Below are 24,295 nucleotides of genomic sequence, written 5' to 3'. Positions count from 1 at the left end.
GATAAAGTGCTGTATACAGGACTTGTGTGCGTGACAGAACAGAAGCATTAGGATAAAGGAATCTTCTCAGCTTGTTGTGTTGGCAAAACTTGCAAAAATTATTTAATCTTTATTTAGCACAGTAGAACAAGTCTATGTACGGAAAAGTCAAAATATCCAGTGACATCTGTTAAGTTGGGTAACCATTTTTTTCAAGCACGTCAGTACAGAAATGCACTCTCTGCAAAAATGGCTTTAGAATTGCTGAATAGAGGAGACCTGTAATATATTACTGCTAACTCAGAACTGTCACACTAACATGTACCTTAACAGTGGATAAAATCAAAATTAAAGTCTGTTACTAGAAAGATGTTACTGTCGCACACATTCATAAAATTATTTATGATTGTTCTATTTTATAATGAATTAGCTGTCTTAAAAAATGTCAAAAGGTTATCAGTGAAGCCCCTTTGCAGTCGATAAAACTGAGGAAAAGCAGGGCTTTAATGTATCTAGAAGTGTAAGGTTCAAATAAAAATAATTTAGTTTCTTAAACTATGAAACCATCATTGGCTTATTGAGTGTTGTTTTTTTTAATTGCACACATTGTCTTTGCAGACTGCATGTTACATCCAGTACTCTTTTGAGAAACAAGCATATAAGACAAACATACAACAACTTCATATTCTTATGAAGTTGCCACAAAACATTATTCCCACAATAAGGTAAAATATCAAAACCTAAGCAGTTTTGCTTTAAAAGACATCTATTTCCTGGTTTAGAATACAGTGGTCTTTATTTAAGAGTACAGCCACTGCCTGTCATGAGAACACGAGCACAAGATATTTCATGGCTAATTAGAAACATACTTAACATTTTCTTTTAATCCAAATGAGCCACAAGGCAGGAGCTCAGACTTTTATTCAAAGTCATGCATAACCCTTGTTGCAGTAAGTAGACTTCCACCTCACTTGTGCTTCTACTATAGCTCTGATAAAACTTTTACATTCATGAGTCAAAGGTTAAATAAAGGAAAGGAAATGTTTTCTGTCAAATAGTCAGGTAACCACTAACAGTCCTGAACTATCAGCAGGAATCTAACTTTTAGTAATCAAATAAAACTAAGGAAACTGCCTTTCCGTAGCTAAATGTCTAATGTCTAGGGGCTACTTTTCTGTCTGGAAAATTGACACAAAATGTGTAAAATTGAAACATTCTGCTTCTAAGGGATTTGCCTAAAGGAAGAGTGAGAAACTTTCAAGCGTGGTCTGAACTGAAGAACTACAAAGGCTTACCACATAAACCTGTCTTCCTTATTAGAGCATTTCATTTGGAAACGTAGGTGACAATTTTACAGTCGTAAAATTAATGAAACCTAAGACTGAAAATTTTAATGATGCATTTTCCATTTCTCTAGATACATAAGGGCAACCTCAAGATTCCATCAACAGTTTCAAGATTTTAACAAAACAAATTTCGGTCAAATTATTTGAACTTTGTATTAAAACCATTCAGACAATTCAAAAACAGCTTAATGTAAATTCACAAAGTATTATTCCTGCTACAAACAGCAGAGATATACAGAAACAATACCCAAAAGATTTAAGTCTCCTTGTATTATTCAAAAATGAACATCAATGTTTCTACTTTGCCACTTCAAATCTGAGCTGCCAAAATTATTATTTAAATTAGCATATAAAAAGTAAAATTAGAAGAAAAGATCCTGTATAGTATATGAGTATATTACAATATTCCTGCTGTGGTACCTCTTGTTCTTAAGGGGCTACATGAGTTCAATAGTTTGTAGAGATGGAAGAGGTGACACAGGGATTCACACCGAGAGCTTCACAAAGCAGCCATGCAGTTTGAAAGAGAAAAACAAACTAACAAAAAGACTTTCAAGGAATCACACATAACTTCTGGAGAATTATCCAAAATGTGTTTTCTCATCTTACTGTGATTATGCACTCATTTGCATTTTGAAATTGGCAACTGCAGTCAAGTTACGTATGATCACTTTAGAAAATACTGTACCACGGTTAAATTCTTCAACTAAAAATGCCTGGGATAGCTACATTGGAGCATTTTTATTTAATTGTATTCGTGCTTACAGAGAACTTGAACAGAACATTCTGATTTGGGAGACAATTCTTTTCATATTGTTCTTATACATGTGTATATAAAATGTACATATGAAATTTCTCTGTATGTTTTACAAGATGGGTGTATATTCTGATTTAAATTCTCCAGTTTTAAGTATGACTATGTGGCTGCAAATTCAAAATTGATTTCCTTAAATTAATGTTTCAGATAAAGAATGAATTTTAGAGAGATAAACTACAAGAATTAACCTCACAAGCAGCTTTTCATTGGTGGTGTAAAATCTGAGGACAAGCCTCTCCTTCCCTTTACAGTTGAGAATCCCACTAACCAGTTCAAATCCCAGTACTTTAGCACGCCTGGCACAGGTTAACATATGACATAGTACCATTCTCAAAAGACATTCAGAAGAGAGAAGCCATCCTGTTCCCTACTCATCAGTCTGCCCCAATTTTTATGGATTTCTTTCTCATCTCTGTGATTGGCTTGTTCCTGTTCTTCTTTTCAGAGATTATAAATTAGATTTCAGTTACCTACTGCCATTTAGTTAAGTCTTCTATACTTGACTTTCTCTAGTTTGTCTTTGTTAAAGCCCCAACCAGCAGTGTGAATGTATTCCTCTTCTTAGTGGAGATACACAAATACATGCATATGGAGATGTGCAGATGTGCAGTAGTTTGACCTGGTATTTCTGTATGCCTGCATCTGTGTGTTTATATAAAGTCCATGACTGTTATGTACATATCTGTGACAGACACAAGTAGTTTGAACTGTTCATACACAAGTCATTACATGTAAATTCAGAACGTGAATATACATTGACACTATTTTGAAGTATGGAAGAAAAGAGAGCAAGTGTGCATACCTGTACACATCTTTATGCATAAAGACAGCAACTCTTTGTTAAACTTTCTTTGATATTGGTTACTTTAAGATAAATTAACATTTACAAGGGAGAGTCAGATGAAACACTGAAAGAAATCTGCTAGCAAGTCTCCTTTCATTTGGTCATTCCTAACAAATCCTGGATTTAGAGCAGAAATCAGACTGGGTACTAAAATGCATCAAAGGAAAATACTGATACATTCTTTCTGTCTGAACAAAACACTATTTCAAACTGGCATACAAATTGGAGAGCAAAGAGCTACCAATCTAGAAGTACAATTCCATGAAGCTAGTGCTGTTATGCATTCAGCATTGTAAATTTGAAATTGTCACAATAAAAGCAATAAAGGCAATGTTTTGATTATGGTTTGGTGAAAAATTATAGCTTGCCACTTTTCATATTCCTAGTTATTCTGCCAAGTAACAGACCATTGGCTAATCTTTAACTGATGTATGTCTCTGTGGAAATGTTAACAGAAATACCTCTGTTTACACCAACTGAGAATCTGCATCCTTTGCTTTGCAGCACTACATACAGTATTGAAATGTACGTACTTGAGCGTAATCGATTAAAGAATTGTTACTGCAACATTAGAAGCTACCCAGACAGTGTTAGGAGTACAAGTAAAAAAACATTTGTTTTTAGTCTGATGAGGGAAGAAAAGGCTAGCTCAGAAAAAACCGCTAAGAGCATACACTTATATTCTCTCTGGGCCTTAACAAGACTTACCAACAAAACCTAGCACAGTGAAAACAGCTATTATATGCTCCAAAATTCTGACTTAAATCCTTCTAGAGTAGTATTAAAGAAGTATTGTCAGGATCACAGAAAGCCAATTAATTTCCAAAATAAAATCTTTTCCATTTGTTATTTTTATTATATGGTAGTAAATTTTTACAGTATTTATAGCAAATACTTATTTTTAAATTACCTGCCCCCAAAAAGTCCAGTGCACAGGCCCTCAACATTAGTTTAGAACCTGTTTAAAATCCCAGATGTTGGGGTCTCCTAATGCACTTCCGAACTGGATGTTCCCATTTTTTCTATGAACATTACAAACTGGTAGGCTATTAATTGAACTGGCAATTTGGCCTTATAATAAAGCACAGTACAAAAAGGCTTTAACTAAATAATTCTGGGGTTTTTGTTTGTTTGTTTTTTCACTACCAAAACTATTATCTTCAAGGAGAACAAAGAATAACCAGAAAGAAAAACAAAATGTTTTGCTGGGGTAAATTTCTTCTTCTTCAGTGTCTGTTCTGCACCAAACCGGCATGCTGTACATTGACAATTAATTTGGCTCTGGAGTTTCTCATAAGAGAAATAGTCTGGCTAAAGATGATGGAAGACACACCCAAAAATCATATTTCCAAGGACAGGAATACAGAATAGCACACTTCATTGTTAAATTGACCGGATACTTGTCAAAGATTACATTAGAAAGTAAGAACATACAGATAACATTCAAAGCCTGCAAAGCTTTTAAGCAGAAATTGAATCATTTAGCCTCACTCAAGAACACAGTCACATGGGGCTCGAGACTGTTCTTCAGCTGAAATCAATGGTAACACTGTTGTACAGAAATGGTATACTGACAGATAAGCACAAAATACTATCAGAAGATTTCCAAAAGATCATTTTTCATTGTATTTTTCCTATATTCACTTCTATACTCATTTTTTCTTGTTCCAACTTACCTCAGAATACAGAGGCAGACCTTGCCCCCTGACGTCAAACGGCAAAATCCAAACCTTTGCTTACTTTCAATGTCAGTGAGCACAAAGGTAAAATGCTGTCCTACTTGGTTTTGGGACACCCTGAAAAATTAGATACAGAGTTTAAGAACACCAAATCATGAAAAACACTAGCATATAAGTCACTGGTCTCAAACATTTCCACGTTCAAACCTCACTATCCTTCTCAGAAAACCCTTTTCTCCATTCCTTCCCTCCAGGCTGCCTCCTCCACCCCACACCTTCCCCCTGGGCACCAAAGAGGTCGGTTCTCTTGTTCATCCGTACTTCCTGCCACCATCCCGGCAGCCCCATCCACTGGATCTGGCCACCTCCACCTCGGTGAGCCCCCAGCTTGAGGACTATGTGAGGTTCAGACCCCGTATCACAAAAAAGAAGGCACAGGAGTTACAGAAAGTATAGAGCAGGGTAGATAAAGATGAGGAAGGAGCTGCTGCATAAAGAGAGACTGGAATGTTCCTGCCTGTGCTGCTGGAGACAGGACACTGCCCCGGACTGCCCTGAGCTCAGTAGGCAGGCCGCTTCCTAAGGTCTTTTCCTAAGTAAGGCCTAAGCAGGAGCAGCACAAGCTTGCTGCAGCTTCCTGGCTTTGAGCACACCTCAACAGTGAAAAATGCCAGCCAAAACAAAGGTCTGAAGTTCTACAAATAATTTAATTAATTTCATAGCACAGGCTTGGCTTAAGACATGCATTAGAAAACCAGCATTTTTTTCTTCTGTAGACCTGTAGCTTTCCCATGCACACCTACACTTCTTCCACTTTTTTTCCATTATGTATTGCCCAATAGAAAACTTTTTGTTAAGCCTATTTTCCAGTGCAAGTTTTTCTATTCTGCAAATGCAAAAGACAGAAAATAATCAAAAACAAATAGCACAAGAACTAAAATAATAAGCAATAGCATCTTCGAGACTATACCAAAACACATACCACCTGCAACAGAGTAAGTTTGCACAATATTTCCCTGTGTGGTCTTCCATTTCCTCTTATCCCCAAGCTCCCTGCTCAGCCAGCACAGGGTAATGTGGTTTGTTCTCAGCATCACCTCTGATTCCTCAAACTCTGCAGTTCCTAGTCCTAACCTCCATTCCTTACCCCCACTTTCTGTTTGACAGTATAAACCTTTTCCCAATTTCCTTCTACAATCAGGGCACCTCCTCTGCTGTGACGTGGCTCCTGCCTCCTTTCGCTTTTGAGCCAGACACCTTTCTCTCCTGTGCAACCTGTCAGCTTCAGCCAGAGGACAGCAGAGGACGGAGCAGCTCTCAGCTATGCCGTCCAGTGCTGTGACAACAACTTTAGGCAAGTCCCGCCCAGTTCTGAAGCAAGAATTACAATGTATGCCTCAGATGAATGTACTGGTCAGTAAACATCATTACTAAACTCTAAAACTGGAACGCTTCCAAAGGCTTCTCAATGTGGTCAAATTTTGGTGATTTTCATAGAATTTAGTGTAAGCATTTCAGAACACAATTGCATCTTCAGTTTACTCACAGAAATACCTATTGCACTTTTCCAACACCTTCCAAAGAAAACAAGCTTTAGAGTCTCGTCATTTTCAACCACAAAAGATAATGTATGGCATAGTTAAAAGCAAATAAAAGCAAAGTTGTAAGGGGAAGTGCGGGGAGATTTGAAAACGTAAAATGCAGTAGTTCTGCCTGAAATTCTATTTTCCTCTGTTATTTTCTCATTCTTAATTTATCTTCTTCAGCAGAATACCTATGTGGCTGCTAGTGAGTGATATGGTTAACATATGTCAGGTATGGTTCATTCTTACATACCAAGCTGAAAATGAATTCCTGCAGAAGCTGAGAACCATCACAAATCTCACCATCTTCCACTAAGTGCATCTTTTTTTTTTTTTTAATTTATCCCCTGCAATTTTTCAAAAAGCTCCAACAAATAAAATATAAAAATTTTCCCTTCAGAAAGAAGAAAGTAGGAGGAAATAAAAGGGATGAAGAAATTATGTGGGACACACGCACACTATACTGCTTAATGATACATGACAACAACTTAAATATTACCCAAGTGATGCTACTACCCAGACTGCAGAATCTCCCACTTGTTTCCATTTGGTCTTGTCCCTTCAGAACATTCAGTGACAAGGCCAAAATAAAAGCCTGTGCTAAATATAAACAACAGTACAAGTTATCTTTATCCTGGTCCAGTAGAACCACTGGAGATCCATGATAGTAAATGGACTTTTTTACATTAGGTAATTACACTTAAATCATTACAAGTATTTTCCTCAATTGTCTTCAATAAACTGGAACAACCCAGTGTGCTTTTAAGACACAGTAAATGCTCATCGGCTCTCTCAGTGCTTCATCTTTCAGGTTCTTTTACATACCTTGAATGCTGCCTGTATATTATGTCAGACACAACAGAGAACCATCAATAACAGCATGTTATTACTCCCCTTCCAATGATCCAGTTTGCTATTTCACATCTTTGCACCTGTCTCTTTATTCCTGCAAGCAGATCTCCACAGAAATCTGCAGCCTGGTGCCTCACTGGGTGCTTACAATGCCCAGCAGCAGCAGCGCTGGCAGCCACACCGTGCACAGCGCCCTTGGCTGCCTCCTGCCCTCACCCGTGCCCTGCTCTGCTGCGGCCTCACCTGGGCCTGGCAGTCACACACTAGTCTGGCGTGGGTAGGCCGCGGTTCCCTAACCCAAGGGGATGATCAATGATTTACAAAAAGCTATTCTTAACAGATGTCCATCTATGCAGGCTTTGGTTTTTCTGTACTGTGTATATGTATGTCAGGCAAATGACTCGTCTCCATTGCTGCTTAAAAACAATTCCTTAGCCACAGAAAAACCTCATGCCAGTAAGGGTCCCTTGCTTAAAGTTATTTGCCTCCTCCCTTGCCAACACTGGTAGATGACATGGGAAAATATCCAGTGTTGCAATTAAAGCATGTATAAAAGTGTCATTACACAAGACCACTTTAAAAACAAGATTTAAATTTTGTTATTCTCTTTGTATTAAAAATAGCTCAGCCAAGTTATGGCAGTCCAGTGGGAGGCAATCCCCGTGCCATCTCACCGCCTCCAACTCAACATCTTCCCTTGGCTTCTCTAGGAGATACAACTCCGTGTTTTGACAGTCAGTGTGAAAACAGCTCAGCTTGAAAACTTCATCCTGCAGACTTCAAAAAGAGTGTAAGTAACTTGTTCCGGATGTTCAAACTGAGGAAAACTCCAAAGCTGAATCTCTACAAACAACCAAAAGTTTCCATTTGGTTCCATTTGCTTCAAGGAACAGCTAGCAGAACCTAGCGATCATCCATCTGCACCACATTTTTTGATTAGAGTTTAAAATATTGATTTAATCCTGGGTTGCTAATTCGAGAGCTCCACATAAGAGCTGGGGGCAGCAAGGATGCCTGTTTTTTTACTCCTCTTCATCAGAAGAAAAACTGACTATACGTAAGCCTTACAGTAACAACCTAATGATGACCAGAGATCTCTGTACAACAGTAGACAACCAAAATGTATAAACCTGACACATAAAACATTCAAAAAGTGCTACCATTACAGATTTAATGTATCTATTGCATGTATCATATATAATGTGGACAAATTTTGGCTATGAGACTTATGCCTCTGAGGTGAAGTTTTGACTTTGGTGGCACGTAACAGCTCCTGTAACTGCTACCAACTCACAGCAAAGATGCTTCTAGCAGTTTGCCTTAGCATTAACATCATGTGTAAAACACAATTGTTACTTAGTGAAATTACCTACAGAAAGTATTACCTATACTTTCTGACAGAACACAGGATCAACTGACCAAACTTCAAAATGGTGGCCTAGTGGGTTATGTCAAAACAAGGGGATCTGCTCTCTTGCAGGGAGACAGCAGGCACAAGGTGCCACAAACTGTCACCGAACTCACTCATTCTTCTGCATTGCTTTTTACTTCCTTTCAGCTCCTGCATTGCATGCTTACATTTAGTCTTAGTTCAACAACAATAAGTCACCAACAGCAAAGGATGTGTGTAAACACTTATTAACTCTGTAGACTACAATGGGTTCTTTCAAGGTTATTACAGTTCACTATATGAATAAAAATAGTTTTTAAAATTTCCCTAAATATCTACAGAATGCAGAAAAGGTTCTTTGATATGCATGGAGCAGGTAAACAATCATTTGAAAGATTTTTGTTTATACTATTGCCATTGTGCATGCTGCATTTTAAGGCTGCCTTGAGAGAACTGATTAAGGCAGAAATTAAATCTCTTCCTCCAACAAAAAACAGCATGTCTGACCATTACATTTATCCCTTGTTCTCAATTAGAGTTACTCTTCTTCCAAATTAATCTGTTTAGGAAACAAAGTATGTTTGAAATGAGTTCTTCAAATTTTAGAATTTCTAAAGGGCTTTGAATTTCAGGGAACCAGTAACCCTAGGTTGGGACTTCTTCCATTTATTACTATTACCAAATCAGAGACTACTGTCTCCACTTCGAAGCCTGCTCTATGACCCATGACTCCACTACCTGGGTTTCTCCTGTCCTTACACAGACTTCTTGCAACTTAGGACTGAATTTGAAGCGGGGCCAAAAAGAACAAGGGGAGCATTGGCATGCTTCCTCCATCACCCAGCTAAATGGATGGAGCTAGAGATCGAGGTACGGGCTCTGCAAAGTTACACACAGGTTTTAGGTTGAGAGGGAAAATACAGAAGGCTGATAGTGGAAAGACGCGAAGAACATCATGCAGAGTTTGCATAAAGGATGCAAGGAACAAGAGAAAAGAAGTATGATTTCTCTAATGTGAAAAAACTGGCTTAACAAACATTACAAGGAAATGAAAAACCTCTTCATTTTCAAATGGTACAATTCCATATGAACAGAAGCAGAGAAACGAAGCGTGTAGCAGAAGAAAAAGGAACATATTCATAAATATCTACAAATGAACTCTTAAAATGGTATACGATTGTGCTATTTATTAAGTCTAAAATAATTTAGTCCCCCCAAAAAGAAGACATTGGTTATTGGGATAAATGCTCAAGAACTTCTGTTACAGTTCCTTTCTTAATCCCTTCAACGTAAAAGGTAAGCCATACCAGGCAGCAAAAAATTATGCGCTTGCTTTCAATAATAAAAAAAAATTATATAGAAAACTCAAAGTTTAAGTCATGGTCAACAATTACTTCAATCATTTATTGTGCCTTCTTTGGCTTGACTTTCAGGTTAAATTTAATGGGAGTACCTACAGATTTTAATCACCATTCACAGTACGCAATTTTGATAATTAGAACAAATAGCATACAGCTATTTACTACATCCACATAAAAGATAAAGTCAGTATGTCTGGTGAGATGAAGTAAGCACTATGACAGAATCAAATCTGGATCTCAGTCTGTGATCATTGCATCATAGCGAATAAACAAAATTAAATACATTTTCTTTCGTTCACTTCTCAATTCATTCATTAATTAATCACAGGTGAGGTGGAGTTAAATATGTGATGATGGACTTACCACTGTGCTTTAGCAGGGCTTTAACTTTGCTATTTCCATAATCTAAAGAATAGAGCTTTACTACTTAAATGAGTTGTATTTACCTATTTAATAAAAAGAACACTCAAACTCTGCTGCATGGTAGGAGAAAGCCCAGAAGCAATCTATGGAACAAAGTCATGTTCTTTATTCCAGCTATCTTGATCAGCAGCATCAGTGGAAGTTCCACTTTTGCACTGGTAATTCCTAGCTCTTAGGAGGATCAGAAGGTGCTCTAAGCAGTTTATATATGGATAGTACACATAATACAGTTTGAGAAACTATGTTCCCTAGAGTACAACACGCTCAATCAATGAAACAGAAATTTTGTGTTACACTTCAATCCAAGATTTCTGTACAGAACTTGTCATTGAAACTGCCTGTAAAACACGTGGGGGGCACTCAGTGTATGGTCTATCATGGTCCTCAATACAAGAAAATAAATAAACATTCACCAAACAAGCGAAAAGCACGTTTATGGCTAGAAAAAAAGCTAAGTGTTTGTCACATCTTCAACATCCATCAAAAAGAAAACCACATGAAAAGGAGTTATAGCAATGTTTTTTCTCAATACTTGTCTGTATCAGTCCCATTTTTTTCCAAAAAAAAAATGGAGAAAAAGAACACCTGAACAGCTTTCTTTAGAAAAAAAAGTAGCAATATATGTGTATACTATAAAAATGCCTGAACTGAGTAGCATAAACACCACACAGCCGTAAGTTGTCCCACAAATAGTTGGCAGTAAACATTCAGCCCGTATTCTTGAATGGGCTTCCAACATTTCTATCCTGTTCCCCACAATAGCTCTGCCCCTCCTCCCTGTCCATGCTCTTTCACTCTCTTGTGACCCCACATTGCCTTTAGTTCTCTCACAAATCCCCTACAACTCAGCTCCCAGTGGCTGACTTGAAAGACAGCAGTGCTCTGCCGGAGCAGCCGGCGGGCCAGACAGAACGAGCCAGGTTTGTGTTCTGTCAGTGTAACTCAGCTTCCAAGACTCTCTCCCCATCTTCTGTCCAACTGCCAAGTTTTATGGATTTTGTAGGAATTTCATCTCTGTGAGACCACTGCTTTTCAAGCAAATATGAGCCAAATATACACCAAGACTCAAAAAGTTTTGGGGGACAGGACAAAGGGCATTAAAACCATTAACACACAAACAACAAACATCCCTTAATTTTTATACTCACCCCCCCAACACACACACTTTGGATACTTAGTTAAAATAAATTAATATATTCACACAGTTCTCTGATTAAGCTCATCAGTCTTATACAAGCCACTAAGTGTCTTCTGAATGGCTTAACAGAAACAGTTAACATAAGTTAAGTTGTTGAAAATAATTATTTGCTACCACTGATAATGTTCTTGCCACTGGATGGCAGCAACAGAACCTCACCTTTTTCTGTTATCCTCAAATTTTATTTCCATTATTCATCTTCATTACCAATTTTAAACAGAATTCTGTATATATCTTAAGCACATTAAAGACTTGAATGCTTTAAAGCCAACAGTGACAATTGTATTAGTTAAGGCATTAAAACAGCTTAAAAGACAGTGAGCTTAACCAGATCAAAAATCAAACAATTAAATTCAACTATAAAAGACTAAATGAACATAGTTTACTTCCGAAAACTTGTGTTTGTGACAATCTTTATTTTTCCAGTGTGTTTTCCTTCCTTCCTCTATCCACACACCATCTTTCACTGCACTGACGGTAGCTTCTTGCAGGGCTCTCATACACAACTGATGCCAATGTTGTGCTGAAACCAGCTCAACCTACACACTAACTGGGTGTACTTTTCATTAATTATGCAAATTAAGCTTTTAACTCAATCTTTGTTGAGTTGGACAATATGAGTTTCAGAAATTGAGTATGATTGATTAAATTACTTACCATTAATCATTTTGACAAGCACAAAAATATTTTAATTAATAAAATTGTTTCATATGAACCATTTAAATGACAGGCATCATTACATGGAAGCCACACTATAACTGATACCAGAAAGGTAAGAGCTAATTAGTTATAAATAACGGTCTTGAATCTACTCTGAGAAAAATCAATTGCATATTCAGTTAATTCCAAGCAATTGAAGTCTTAATTTCTTTGAACTCGAACAACATGTTCTCAGTACTGGTCAGTGAGTTTCTATATACCAGTGCATGTAACATTCCTTTTTTTTTTTTTTTTCTTCAAGATGCTTGCTGTTTGAAGGAAACTATGTTATATCCTTATATTAAGGCAGATGGTGTTTACAATTATAATGGACAAAACTGGGAGCCAGAATATTGCTCTATCCTGATGAACATATCCCTAAAATTCTGCATTTTGCTGTGATAATTTTCTCCTAAGGATTTAATACACACTTGAACAACAAAGAACATGTTCTTCTCATCTACAGGTGCAAGCTTATGAAGTATAATGTATTTTCCTGTTCCTTATATCTTTCCTTGCAATTATGCAAAGTATCATTTTATATAAAATATCTTTCAATAAATAATAACTGTACCACATACCTTTCAATGTCAAAAGGAAAGCAGAACTTTGGAACGCTGTTCAGCACTTCCTGTAAATACAAGTAAAAGAAATAAAGTTAGGATTTTGAAAAGGCTTTTTATCTCTATTTGCTAGCATCTGCCCTACAGCTTGCTTTTAAAAAATAACCCAAAATGCTCATATCAAACAATAAACTCAAGGAATATAAGATTGCATAAAATACAGCACACGTTCCTGGACTGAAATAATTGATTATTAAAAAGGAATTAAGTTTGTGCTTCGGCAGATTGCAAAGACAATGCCATAGAAGCCCCAGGAGGGAAAGGCCTGGCCTGAAGGGTATTAACACCCTTCACATCCCCGCTGGGATTCCCTTCAACAAGGCCATATGGATTTTACAAGAAGCACCACACCATATGGGTAAGCCACGTCTGCTGCTACTTGTACCACAGACTAGCCACAGGGACTTCTGACAGATCCTGGCTCAAAAATACAAATGTTGTTTCAATTAAAATGCAGGCAGAGAAAAGGGAATGAAGTTGGCAGCAGAATGAATTACAGAGAGGTATAACAACTCTATACATCCTTCATGGTCAAATGCTGAAAATGATGGAAATCTTCTGCTGGTCCAAAGGAGAAATTTATATGATTAACCCTTTGGTTTTCACAAGCAAGCCTCACTATTCATAAAAAAAGGGGGTGACAGATCTACCAGAGCTACACATTTATACCACGATATAAAAGGATAATGCCGCTCTTTCTCACAGAATTTTATTTAAGAAGTTGTTTAGTGGCAAATAAAATGTGTTAATTAAAATATAAAAATGCTGTCAAGCTAGTCAATGATTTTCTCTTAAAAAAAAAAAAAAGTGAATTGCCAGATCTGTTAGCAGAAAGTATTAAACAGTGTTCTTACAGGAACCCAGAAAAAAACAGTTATTTCCTTGCTCCCAACTGGGAAAAAAAAACCTTTTGTGACACGTCAGCTAAGAAGGGACAATTGATGACACTGCAGTTGGTCAGCAAAGTTACAGTTCTCCTTTTGTACCAGGCCAACAAAGAGACAAATATACCGGGGTATACACAAGTCATCCTGCGAGGTGTGTGTCTTCAGAAAAATGCACGCTGAGTGCAGATTTCTGGGGCTGCTGATGGGGGCTTCAGAACTGGATCTGAGATGTTCGCACTCTCCCACCTGAGCACGCTGTTTACTGTGTGCTGCAGTTAACTCCCATTAGGGGAAATTATGTATTTAAATTCCTGCACACCACAATGACTATTTACTTCAAACATTTGCATGGCTCAGTCGAAAGTGTAAAACACGAAGAATCCATGCAAGTTAATCAGCAAGGGATGAATAGTTTAGGAAAGGAGAAAAAGAAAGCCTCTAAATAAACATGCACACGTTAGTTGTAATATTTTAAAGGTATATGATGTGCTCCACTAGGCTGTAAGGAAGTCAATTTTTCTCGAGTTTCTAAGACACATAAGAGAGTTCAAGAAATCCTTCAGACTTCAGCTTTCTCAGCACAGATAAAGAAGGGTAGGAAAGCAAGGCATTGTGCTTTGGGAAGGAGTATTTATGAACTCAATTACAAAAAATGGGTTCTAAGGAGCAGGACACAGAGAGTGCTCCGGCACCACCCGGCTGCTGAGTGCCCACTGTGGCAGCACGAGGAGCAGCAAACAGAGCGGAACATCTGAATTTCTGCAGGCAGGAAACAAGCCTACATGATGCTGGTACCAGTAATAATAAACTGACAGAGGAAAGCAGAACAGACTAATCAAAACTTCTGACTCAGAAATTTCCTAAACACTTCCAGTTTCTTATTCAGGCTCACAAAGACTGTTTCTCCCATTCCAAAGAAATAATATATTATGCTCTGTTTAAACTCTCCCCAAATCCGCACCTGTTGTGACACTATAGGAAGTCATTTTCTCCTTACTACTAAGGATTTGAGTTGCTGCCTGATGAGCTTAGACTTAGAATCGGGTACGGAAATGGATTCATTCAAGTTCCCCACTGTATCCTCTCAGCATAAACTATCACGCAGGAAGAACAAAACCAAAACCAAAGGTAGTAGCTCAGCATTTCGACCAAGTGACCCGAAGACGATGTGTGAGTTTTCCGGCCGCGGGACGGCAAGGTGCCCCCGCTCTGCCCGGCCCCCCCGGCAGCACACGTGCACACAACTTCTGCAGAGCAGCCTCCGCTCGCTTCCCAACTGGCAGGAGCATCCCTCGGGGGACAAGTCTTTAAACCTCCTCACTCTTTAAAATTCAACCAGCCAGCAGGTCTATAGACTGGTGTATAAACAGTATAGACAAAAAAAAAAAAATCCTCTCTCAGCTTATGTCAGTGACAAAGCAGCTCAGCAGTTGACTGCTTTTCCCCTGACAGTGTAAGCTGGGTTTACACAGATCAATGGATGGAAGTCCTACCTCGCTTCCAGGGCTCCGTTTTCTCCCTTAATTACAGGTGTTATTTAGATTTTTTAAAATGGAAGAAAACAAGATGCCTCCAAGATGCTTCTAGACAAGTTTAAAATGCGAGTGACTGTTATATACACATTCACATACGCAGTCACTAATAGTGTGCAATTAAAGTCAATATTTTCAGTAACCTCTTTATTCAATAAAATTTGAGCTCTGCTTCCTAATGGGTCACCCTTTCCACGGATCCATAGCCTGGCCAGGACTTCCACTTGAGTCAAAACACACATCCTCAAAAAAAAATAATGCATTTATTGTCTTTTATATTAAAAGCTTCATAAAAGCATGTGTTTGTTCCTGAAAACAAAAGGTTGTACAAGTCTTCAGAAAGCAAACCATCCTTCATTCAGATGTCTCATGACTGTTTCCACTTTTGGCTCACACAGAATTGAAGCATTCAGAAAAAAAATGGTCACTGTTTCAGAAAGGAAAGAAATTATGTACAGGAGGAAAAAGAGAAACATGCTGGAAAAAAGCAAGTTAAAGCATATATGCTTGCTTTGAAACACTGAATAAACACATACAGTTGCATATACAATTGAGTTTAATTGCCAAGTCAAAGGATAACCATCTTGTTCCGTACACAAACTCCAGTGAAAAATAAAATCACAAAATTATTATCATATGAACTTATGAACTACAGCATGCTGCTTCCCTCATGCAAAGCTTAAACAAAACAGCATTTAAGAAAAATATTTCTTCTATATCTATAGCATAGCTGTAGAAATTTGCCCTCTCACAGGTTCATGGCCCAGTGGTTTATTTAATTCACTTGCACCAATTGCACTACACAGCTCCAGCCTGGCCTGGTCACACTCACTGGTTCTACGCAGAGATAATATAACAGATGCTTAAAAAGTAAGAATTATTTAGTGTTCCGTGATTGTTTCTATATCCATACAGCTAATTCTTACCAGCTTTGATATATATTATGGAGTCAGCATATTTAACGCATCTCCACATAGGCATGAGGCTTTTTTTCACTTCAACTTACACCCCTCAACAGGTTACATTTTTCTTTTAAGGTAGACAAAGCCTGATGACTTGATGAATCCACAGAAACTAAGTTGATCACTTGATACTAAGTAGCGTAAGTTTAACCTGATTAATTTCTAAGGTTAGAAGGATGTGGAACTATTCCCCCTAGTATTTTTTTTTCCTTATAATGTTCTGCAGTTTACATTTAAGTGAACAGGAAAGAGAATCCCAATTTTTTCAAGTGCATCCCTGTAAAAGGATTGAAAATATTCTCCAACAGGAACATTTCAAGGTGCCCAGAATGCTGAACCACTTCATGAACAGCACTTTAGACACTGTCGTTAAGAAAGAGTCCTGTTACCTTCCAAATATTTCCGTGTTTATCTGTGCCATAAGATGATGCCCAAGCAAGCAGGTAAATTCGCACCTAGGTCAGCTCTACCTAGGAACCAGCACCTCTCAGGAAATGAACAGCCTCACCCTAAGACACAGTCACACCGCATCCATTCCAGAGGCATGTCAGCACACCCAGGAAGACATGGCCTAAATGAAACAGGTAGTAAGCAAGATAATTTGCATTATTTAACTACATTATCCTGACCAGGTTACCAAAACCATTCATATAACTAGTGGCCAAATAACTATTTATTTATCATTATCTCTTCATTCTGTTTTGAGGCTGAAATTTGCCAAGGAAATATGAACTATAAGACAAATAAATAGTCATCCACCCAGACATAAAACATTTTGCACTTTTTCTATATTTCTTCAACCTTTTTGTTCCTAGTTTTTATCTCTTTTTTACTTCTCTACCTTATTTTTGTGAAGACCCTTCTACCCCCTCACTGAAAGGAGAAATTTTCTTTTTTGCCAGTTTTATCTTTCTTCTAATCACGTTAACAAACATTTTCTTCTTTTCCATCTTGCTGACAAAAGCTACTTGCTATTCTACTTTACTATTTTATCTAATCGTCCTTCAAAACTCTTATTTTCTTCCTCCTAGAACTTCCTCTCCGTACTCACCTCTCTAAATGTCTTCTGTTGAAACACAAGAATGAAGGTCTCTCTTCTGGCTCTCTCACCAGTTTCCCATACTCTCCATGTCCAGCTCCTAGCGTCCTCGTCTTCACTCTTAACCCAACTTACTCTCTGGGACTTTTTTTCATCATTTCGTACCATAGTTTTCAGTCACCTTACTTCAGTTTAAACATGCAAACAAGAGATCTACTTGAGATTTAAGATTGTCATGACAGGTATTTCTGACTGAAAGCAGTCACTTAAGTGGGTATATTTAAATGCTTTAAGTTAAGCACAGATTTAGATTGATTCTTAAATCAAAGCCAGACCGCTTAGCATCTTGCAGCATTGAGCCCTTCATCATTATGGCTCTACTAGAGTGAAATTCTAATGCTGCTCCATAAAACAGTCCATGAAAAGGCAAGCTGCTCTGTCCTCTCCACTGACTTTTCCTTTTCCTTTCTCTGAAGCTGCACACACCCACAGCAGGGACCTCGGTGAAGCTAGCAGCAGCAGTTATATTTCAAAGACTTAGCAGTTACCTCTGGTAAAAATCTCATCAGAAAATTGTAGCTACGATAAAGAAAGGCCCAAATGGTTTGAATAACCAAAAAAAATTAATGTTAGATTACATTCACAGAAATCCAAAGGTCTAAAGTATGGAAGTCATTATCAGGCCTCCATAACTATTTTTAACCTTTATGTGCCTCTCTCCGAAGTGCATCATTCTGCAATTGTCCAGTAATTCTGTAGGGTAAAGAAAATTATCAGCTGCTTTCTGCACACTTCTTAGTCACATAAGCAAAGAATACACAAATCAAATGCAAATGGTTTAGGGTAGAGATGCAAAGTTCTTTTGAGAAATAAATGAAAAATGTACCTTAAGGCTACAGCACTTCACTGTTGCAAGAATTACATGGCTTTTTTTTGTTTTGTTTTTTGAAACCGTAACACTATAAAGCTCAGAAATCTCCAGTTTGAAGCAATTTAGTTACCATTTTCACATTTCTAGTCACCTAACTCAATCCCAACACATTTGACCTGTATGAGACTTCACTGGTTTCAGAGCATTCCTCACTTTAGAAGGAGGAAAGAGCACATGTATTAATTAACCCCAGGTACTTTAAAAGGCATTATCAAGCTCATTGTCCTGAAAGACTGAAGAATAAAGCTTCCTAAACAAACTGGAGTGAGTTTAAAAGTTCAGAGATTTTTACTAAGTTACAAAATCTTGGACTCTCCATTTGTCTAATTGCTCCTGAATTTCATCCCGTAACTAGTTAAAAATAAATCGTATTTCACTGTCCACTGTAGAATCCAGAGACCCCAAGTTCACTTCAAACAACAGGCTCAATTAAATATAACAGAATAGTCAAGAAAATAAGAACTTCAGCACAGGTTAAGTTACTCACTAAAGAAAACCCTCAACTCTCCCAGAGCTCAGAATAAAAACACAAAAACTGACAATATTCTTCTTCTCAAAGGAAGTTCCTATTAGAATAAGCATAGATTGAAATGTTAGCATGTACCCCTCTTACTTGTGAAGCATACAGAGCAAGAGAAATAATACTTCTCCATCCAGACCTAGCAAGCATATAATATTTGTATGTCATGCATCAATAAACAGTATCCACTTACTTCCCGTATTCATGTCAGAGAGACTGTTATTCCCTAGGCAATATCAGAGAGCTAGGAGAAAGAGGAAATATGCTCTTCCATCTCTACTCTTGAGATTCCTATGGGGGCAGTATTTAACTTTCCAGACAGCAGATCTTAAAGTTAGTTCACTGCATTTTGTATGAAAAAGACAAGAGGATGACAGAAAATTTTCTATCATCATGTGGTATGGAAAATGAAGAGTGACTTTTTATTAATATACAATTTCAATTACAGCATCTCAAACATTATCTGGAAACTCAATGGAGAAGTTGTCTTAAACCGGAAGTAATGTAGACATTACTTTTGAAATCCAAACATAAGGTACAAGGTAAGTCTTCGAAGACCATGTCATCAGCCATCTGTATTTCCACACAGAGGACAGTAACATGTTTGACTCAATTTGTCTTAAGATTTGCCACTGCTTACATCACCAGTTAAGATGCGTTTTTGTCAGCAACACTAAGAACCTCCTGCACATCCCGTTCAGATGCTGTTTTCTCCAGTGGTGAAAAAGTAACCACCACAGAACAAATCACACAGTAAAATTAGTTATTTATTTGTTCTATAACCATTAGGTTTTTTTATTCCATCTTGGAATACTCTGACATCTCAGGATAAAAATGAACCTATTTTCTACATATCCAACTCTACCTATTCAATATATCGCTTTAAAGTTTGCAGTCTCGAAAATGTCTGCAAAATAATATCAGGTGTACTTCACTCCCAGGTCAAAAGACTGCTATTTCCAAGATTTTCTTCTCATTCATCAAGGAAACAAAGAACAAACAAACAAACAAAAAAACTCCAAGAGCATGCTACAATAGCAGCTACATTTCCATAAAAATAAAATATACTGAATAAATCATAAGGTTTCAAGCATGACACACACTATTTGTGACACTTGATACATTTCAGATTCATTTCAATTCCATTTTTTCCAAACTTAAATATATTTTTTCCTCCATAATTTCTAGTTTTTCACTGGAGACTTCAAACTATATATGGTACTAGATGTAAAAGAAACAAACAAAAAACAACTGCATTTTTGATGGGAAGTAGTAAGGTAGAACACACAACACTCAGCAGCTAGGAAACCAGAATGAAGAGTCAGATATGGGAAAAGATGATTCTTTTTGAAGCAAAAGGGAGAAAATATAAACAAGTTTACTTTATAAATTAGATAATGCTTTCTATATGTGCATGGCACCATGCTGTTTTCTAAATATAGATGATCAGTGGCTGCCAAACTTTTGGATAGACAACCAACAAACATTTTTGATACCTACCCATGTTCTTTCAAGTCTCCTCTTAGCATCTTCATTAAAAATTTGGATTCTTCCATAAAACATCTGTTTTTTGCATGCTCATAGGTTAAAAACAAAACCAAAACCATCTTGTTTGAAATACCACTTTATGCTTTTAGAGTCCTTCAGTTTTCTAACCATGTAATGTAAATCTTCACCAAGGAACATTTCATAAGGAAGCAAACATTATGACTACAACAGGCAAATTGGGCATGGCAGCCTGAATGTGACATATGAAATTGCTCTTTTTTTCTGAAGTAAACTCAAACTATAATAAGCACTGTGTTAGTTACCTAAAAGACAAAATGAGTCTTGAGGCAGAAAGGTGAGCAGCAATCTCTGTAGACAGTAAGGTATCATTCCTTGCCTAGACTAGAAAGCTTCTACTGAAAGACTGGTCTGCCCAAGTAGATACCTACTACTGATGTGCACAGAGGGGTCCGCACCAGAGCTGCAGATGGACAATATGCAAGAACTGGCCTGCTGAGGCTGGGGAGTGAAACTGTCTTACAATACCAGGTGATGTTCTTCCAGGATCAAAACCTTCCACTTTTTTTTTTTTTTCATAAAAAATACTCGTGCTGTGATGAAATCCTGAGTTTGCAGGCAACTCAGAAACTTAGAAGCTGTTAATATAAATGAAGCATTACACAAATTAATGAATAATTTGGGTGTCACGCCAAGAGAAAATATCTGTAGTAGAGCGACTTACGCAGATAAATGAGGTGAGACAGTCCAAAAGCTAACACTTGAGTGGGCTCCCCACCTCTAAATTTATAGCACGATGGAGGAGCACACTGGCTTGCTCGCCTGTGTCAGTAGCAGGGGAAGTAGGTGAACCACATTACAGTGTAAAGGGTAGTGAAACCAATTACGTACGTGGGCTGAATTTCTTGAGCTAAATGAATCTACAGACAAAAGAAAAGGAACTGAGAAAGGAAATCAGTTTCTAAGGAACCTGCTGCGATTATAGTTTCATAATTACAATTATTTGCAACATTTTTAATAAAGGAAACCTATGCCTCATTTTACAGGCAGCATAGGCCAAATTCTAAGCTTTACTATAAAACAGCTCAATGAGAATCACTTACAGCAATACAATATGATTGGAAGAAAAAGCATTATTCAGTTATATCTGAATTCAAAAACTCTGATATTATTGACAGGGCTGAAACACAGAAAAGAAATAGAACAACTGCAAGACCACCAAAGAGCAACAGGGAAGAAGTAACCAAGCATAATTTTAAAACTGCACTTTATCCCTTGTAGAACGAGATACAGATAGACTTCTACCACACAGAAATAAAGGCAACAGACACAATTACATACATTTTTCCTCAAGGAAATAGGCAACGCACGTTCACTTCACCTATGGCTGAGCCTGTCAGGACCATTTGGCCCCCTACAAGTGCATCTCCGCTAGAGATTATTTTGCACCAGTTTCAGGTTGGTATTTTGGCATGTGCATGTCCGTCAGCCACTTCAGCACCAAGTGATCAGATCAGCCAAGACCTGCTGTAGCAGAAGCCAGCCCCGAGCAGCTGGAGGAGAGGGAGGCAGTCCCAGCAACAGGCCAGGAAGCACAGGCCACCATATGCAGCAACGCCGTCAGCTGCCTCCCTTGCGTCCCAAACGAAACTGCCCAAGAGCAGGGAACGTACTCACAAGCGTAACCTGAATATTCACCGCATAGAAATTAACAATGATCTCGTTCCTACTGCAGGATCTCTCTATAAATTGAAAGAGGTCTTCCCTCTTCCTGACTTTAACTAGTCTGACTTCTGAGAACTGGGCCTGCACCGGCCCAGTGTGTTTTCTCTAAGAGTGGCCATTAGTACGTACCACAGGACAAAGGGCAGAGCTAAGCACGCACTGTAACTTCAGAGACATGACTGTTTCTCAGATGTGGATCTCCTGTTATTAACTGTACTTCTACCACTCGTAGTTACAGACTGACTCACAAAAAAACAGAAATTCAGTTGAGAAGAAGAAAATAAAGATTTTACTGTTCTAGGTGCAATAGTTCACAAAGCCTTGAAAATGTATACAGAAGTAATGAGTACCAGAAATTATTCTATTCTGATGGATTACTGTATTTCCTGTCCTAATCACCTTCCTGGAGCTGCTTCAACTTCACTTACTCCTTGCCCAAGGTCCCAGACCACACAGTCTGGGCCCCTCCACCTGCTGCCCTCTAACCACGCTCCCCTTGATCCTGCTGCAGGCAAAGCCCGCTGCCTCTCCAGGTCCCGATGTGTCTGACCAGCAGCTTTCTTTGGGACCAGAGTGCCCTGGAATTTCATCATACTTAGGTTATGATCTTTGACCCCAGACACTTACCTAATGTAAGAACTATGTAAATGAAAGTTATTTCATTTAACAAAATATAAACTAATTATTTGAGGTGACACTTCAAGAGTCAAGAACCAAACACTGGATTCAAGAATATTATATCCAGTACCTAAAATAAAAAAGAAACCAAGCTTGCTAGGATATTCCTTAAAGAACAGCAAAGCTTGAGACAAAAAAGCAATGCTGAATGTAAAACAAAGGCAACATAAGGATAGCTAAAATGGATTGGGGAAATTCAGCAAGTAGATGGGAAAGTATAAGGAGGCATAGAATACAGAATAAGGTGACGTTAGACTGGAATATTCTGAGGGCAACTGAGGTCAATCAACAACGGCATCACACATGACAATTTGGCAGTCTTTCTGGAAGATGTTCCAAATGATTGTCATCACTGTTTCAATCATCAATTAATTTTTTCTTCTTTGGTTTGGCACATCACTGAAGACTGTAAGAATAAGCCAAATCACTAACGGTTATTTTCGGTGGGCCGATACAGTATATCCGAAGGACAGTCAAATATTAATAATGTACTTATTTGAACAAACAGAGAAAACATTTTTATAAAACGCAGTCCCCCAATATCACAGCTGTATGACAAAAAAAATGGCTAACATGCATACAGTCTATTAAAATGCACATAATTTGACTCAAAATGAAAACATATCTAACAAGTAATTCCATTCATCTGGCCCTTTTTCACCCAGCCTTAAGATATACAAATGCATGCCTTTTCACCAGAACACAGCAGCTGGGAATGAAAAGGAAAGCATTCAAATGATCATTTTCACATCATATTCCATCGTCTTTTCACCAGCTTCTCCCCAGTCTTTCTTTGAGTCCCATTCTGTTACAAGAGAGCTGCTTTTTAGATCAATTCATATTTCCATAATCCACACTGCTGTTTCTCCCTCTCCTCCCCAGGGTGGACTAACCCCTGCATCCAGAACTATAGCTTACAACTGTCATTAAGACCTATAACAAAAACAAGATAACAAAAGAGCTGGTAGAGGTGCAGCTAGCCAGTACCATATGCTGATCAACATTTTTAACTTAAAAGCACTATAAAACAAAACTGCTGCAATCCTGAAAACAAGTATAATTGAAGTTGCCACCTGTTCTCTGAATTTCAAGAAAGTTCAAGTTTTCAGTACTGGGCTTTTACGCTTTTAAAAATAAAAGTGTCAAAGTAAAGATTTATTCTATCTGTTGGGATGAATAAAAAAGTCACTGAGAATGCATCTTGGAACATTTACCTCTTGAGAGACGTTGGAGTCTCAGCAATCCTGGGTATTCCCAGCATGTCTAGATGAGTAGTTATTCCACAGAATATCTACCAAAACAGGATAGATCATCTCTGCTCGAACAGTGCAGTTTAGCAACTCTCTTGTATTTATAACTACACCTTAAAACGTTTTTCTGCTGGTAGTCTATCGTGATTTGCATATATGGAAAGCATTGCTACCATACAGACACAGTATTCTTCAACAAGAACAAGGCACATTTCAAACATAAAAAGCCCTGAAGATTCAGGAAATCACAGAAAACTATCTTAACCTGACAGAGCTTGCTTGCAACACACAGAGTTGCCATCATCTCAGCTCAGTTAATCATTTTCCTGAAAGTTACGCAGGGATTCAAGTTCCTAAATATCCTTAAATAAACAATAGCATGTAACATTTAGACCAAAATACTTTTGAAAAGAAGCAATTGATTAGATTGATTAGTATTTGGATACACTGGCATGAGAAAGGAGGAATCAA

At 37.8% G+C, this 24,295-nt stretch overlaps 1 protein-coding gene across 2 annotated transcripts in view; it reads right to left on the bottom strand.

Annotated features, from left to right (window-relative positions):
* DENND1B (DENN domain containing 1B) overlaps window positions 1-24,295 on the bottom strand; it is a 159,011-nt gene that overhangs the window by 88,728 nt on the left and 45,988 nt on the right. For both annotated transcript variants that reach the window (XM_040565506.1, XM_040565507.1), the window contains exons 4-5: window positions 12,753-12,802; window positions 4,663-4,782 (exon numbers count right to left, since the gene is read on the bottom strand). In XM_040565506.1, coding sequence (XP_040421440.1) covers window positions 4,663-4,782; window positions 12,753-12,802 — 170 coding nt within the window. The remainder of the gene's footprint in view (window positions 1-4,662; window positions 4,783-12,752; window positions 12,803-24,295) is intronic.

The sequence above is a fragment of the Cygnus olor genome, chromosome 8 (genome assembly GCF_009769625.2).
Source record: "Cygnus olor isolate bCygOlo1 chromosome 8, bCygOlo1.pri.v2, whole genome shotgun sequence".
Classification (NCBI taxonomy): domain Eukaryota; kingdom Metazoa; phylum Chordata; class Aves; order Anseriformes; family Anatidae; genus Cygnus; species Cygnus olor.
This window is presented reverse-complemented; position numbering and strand designations above follow the sequence as displayed.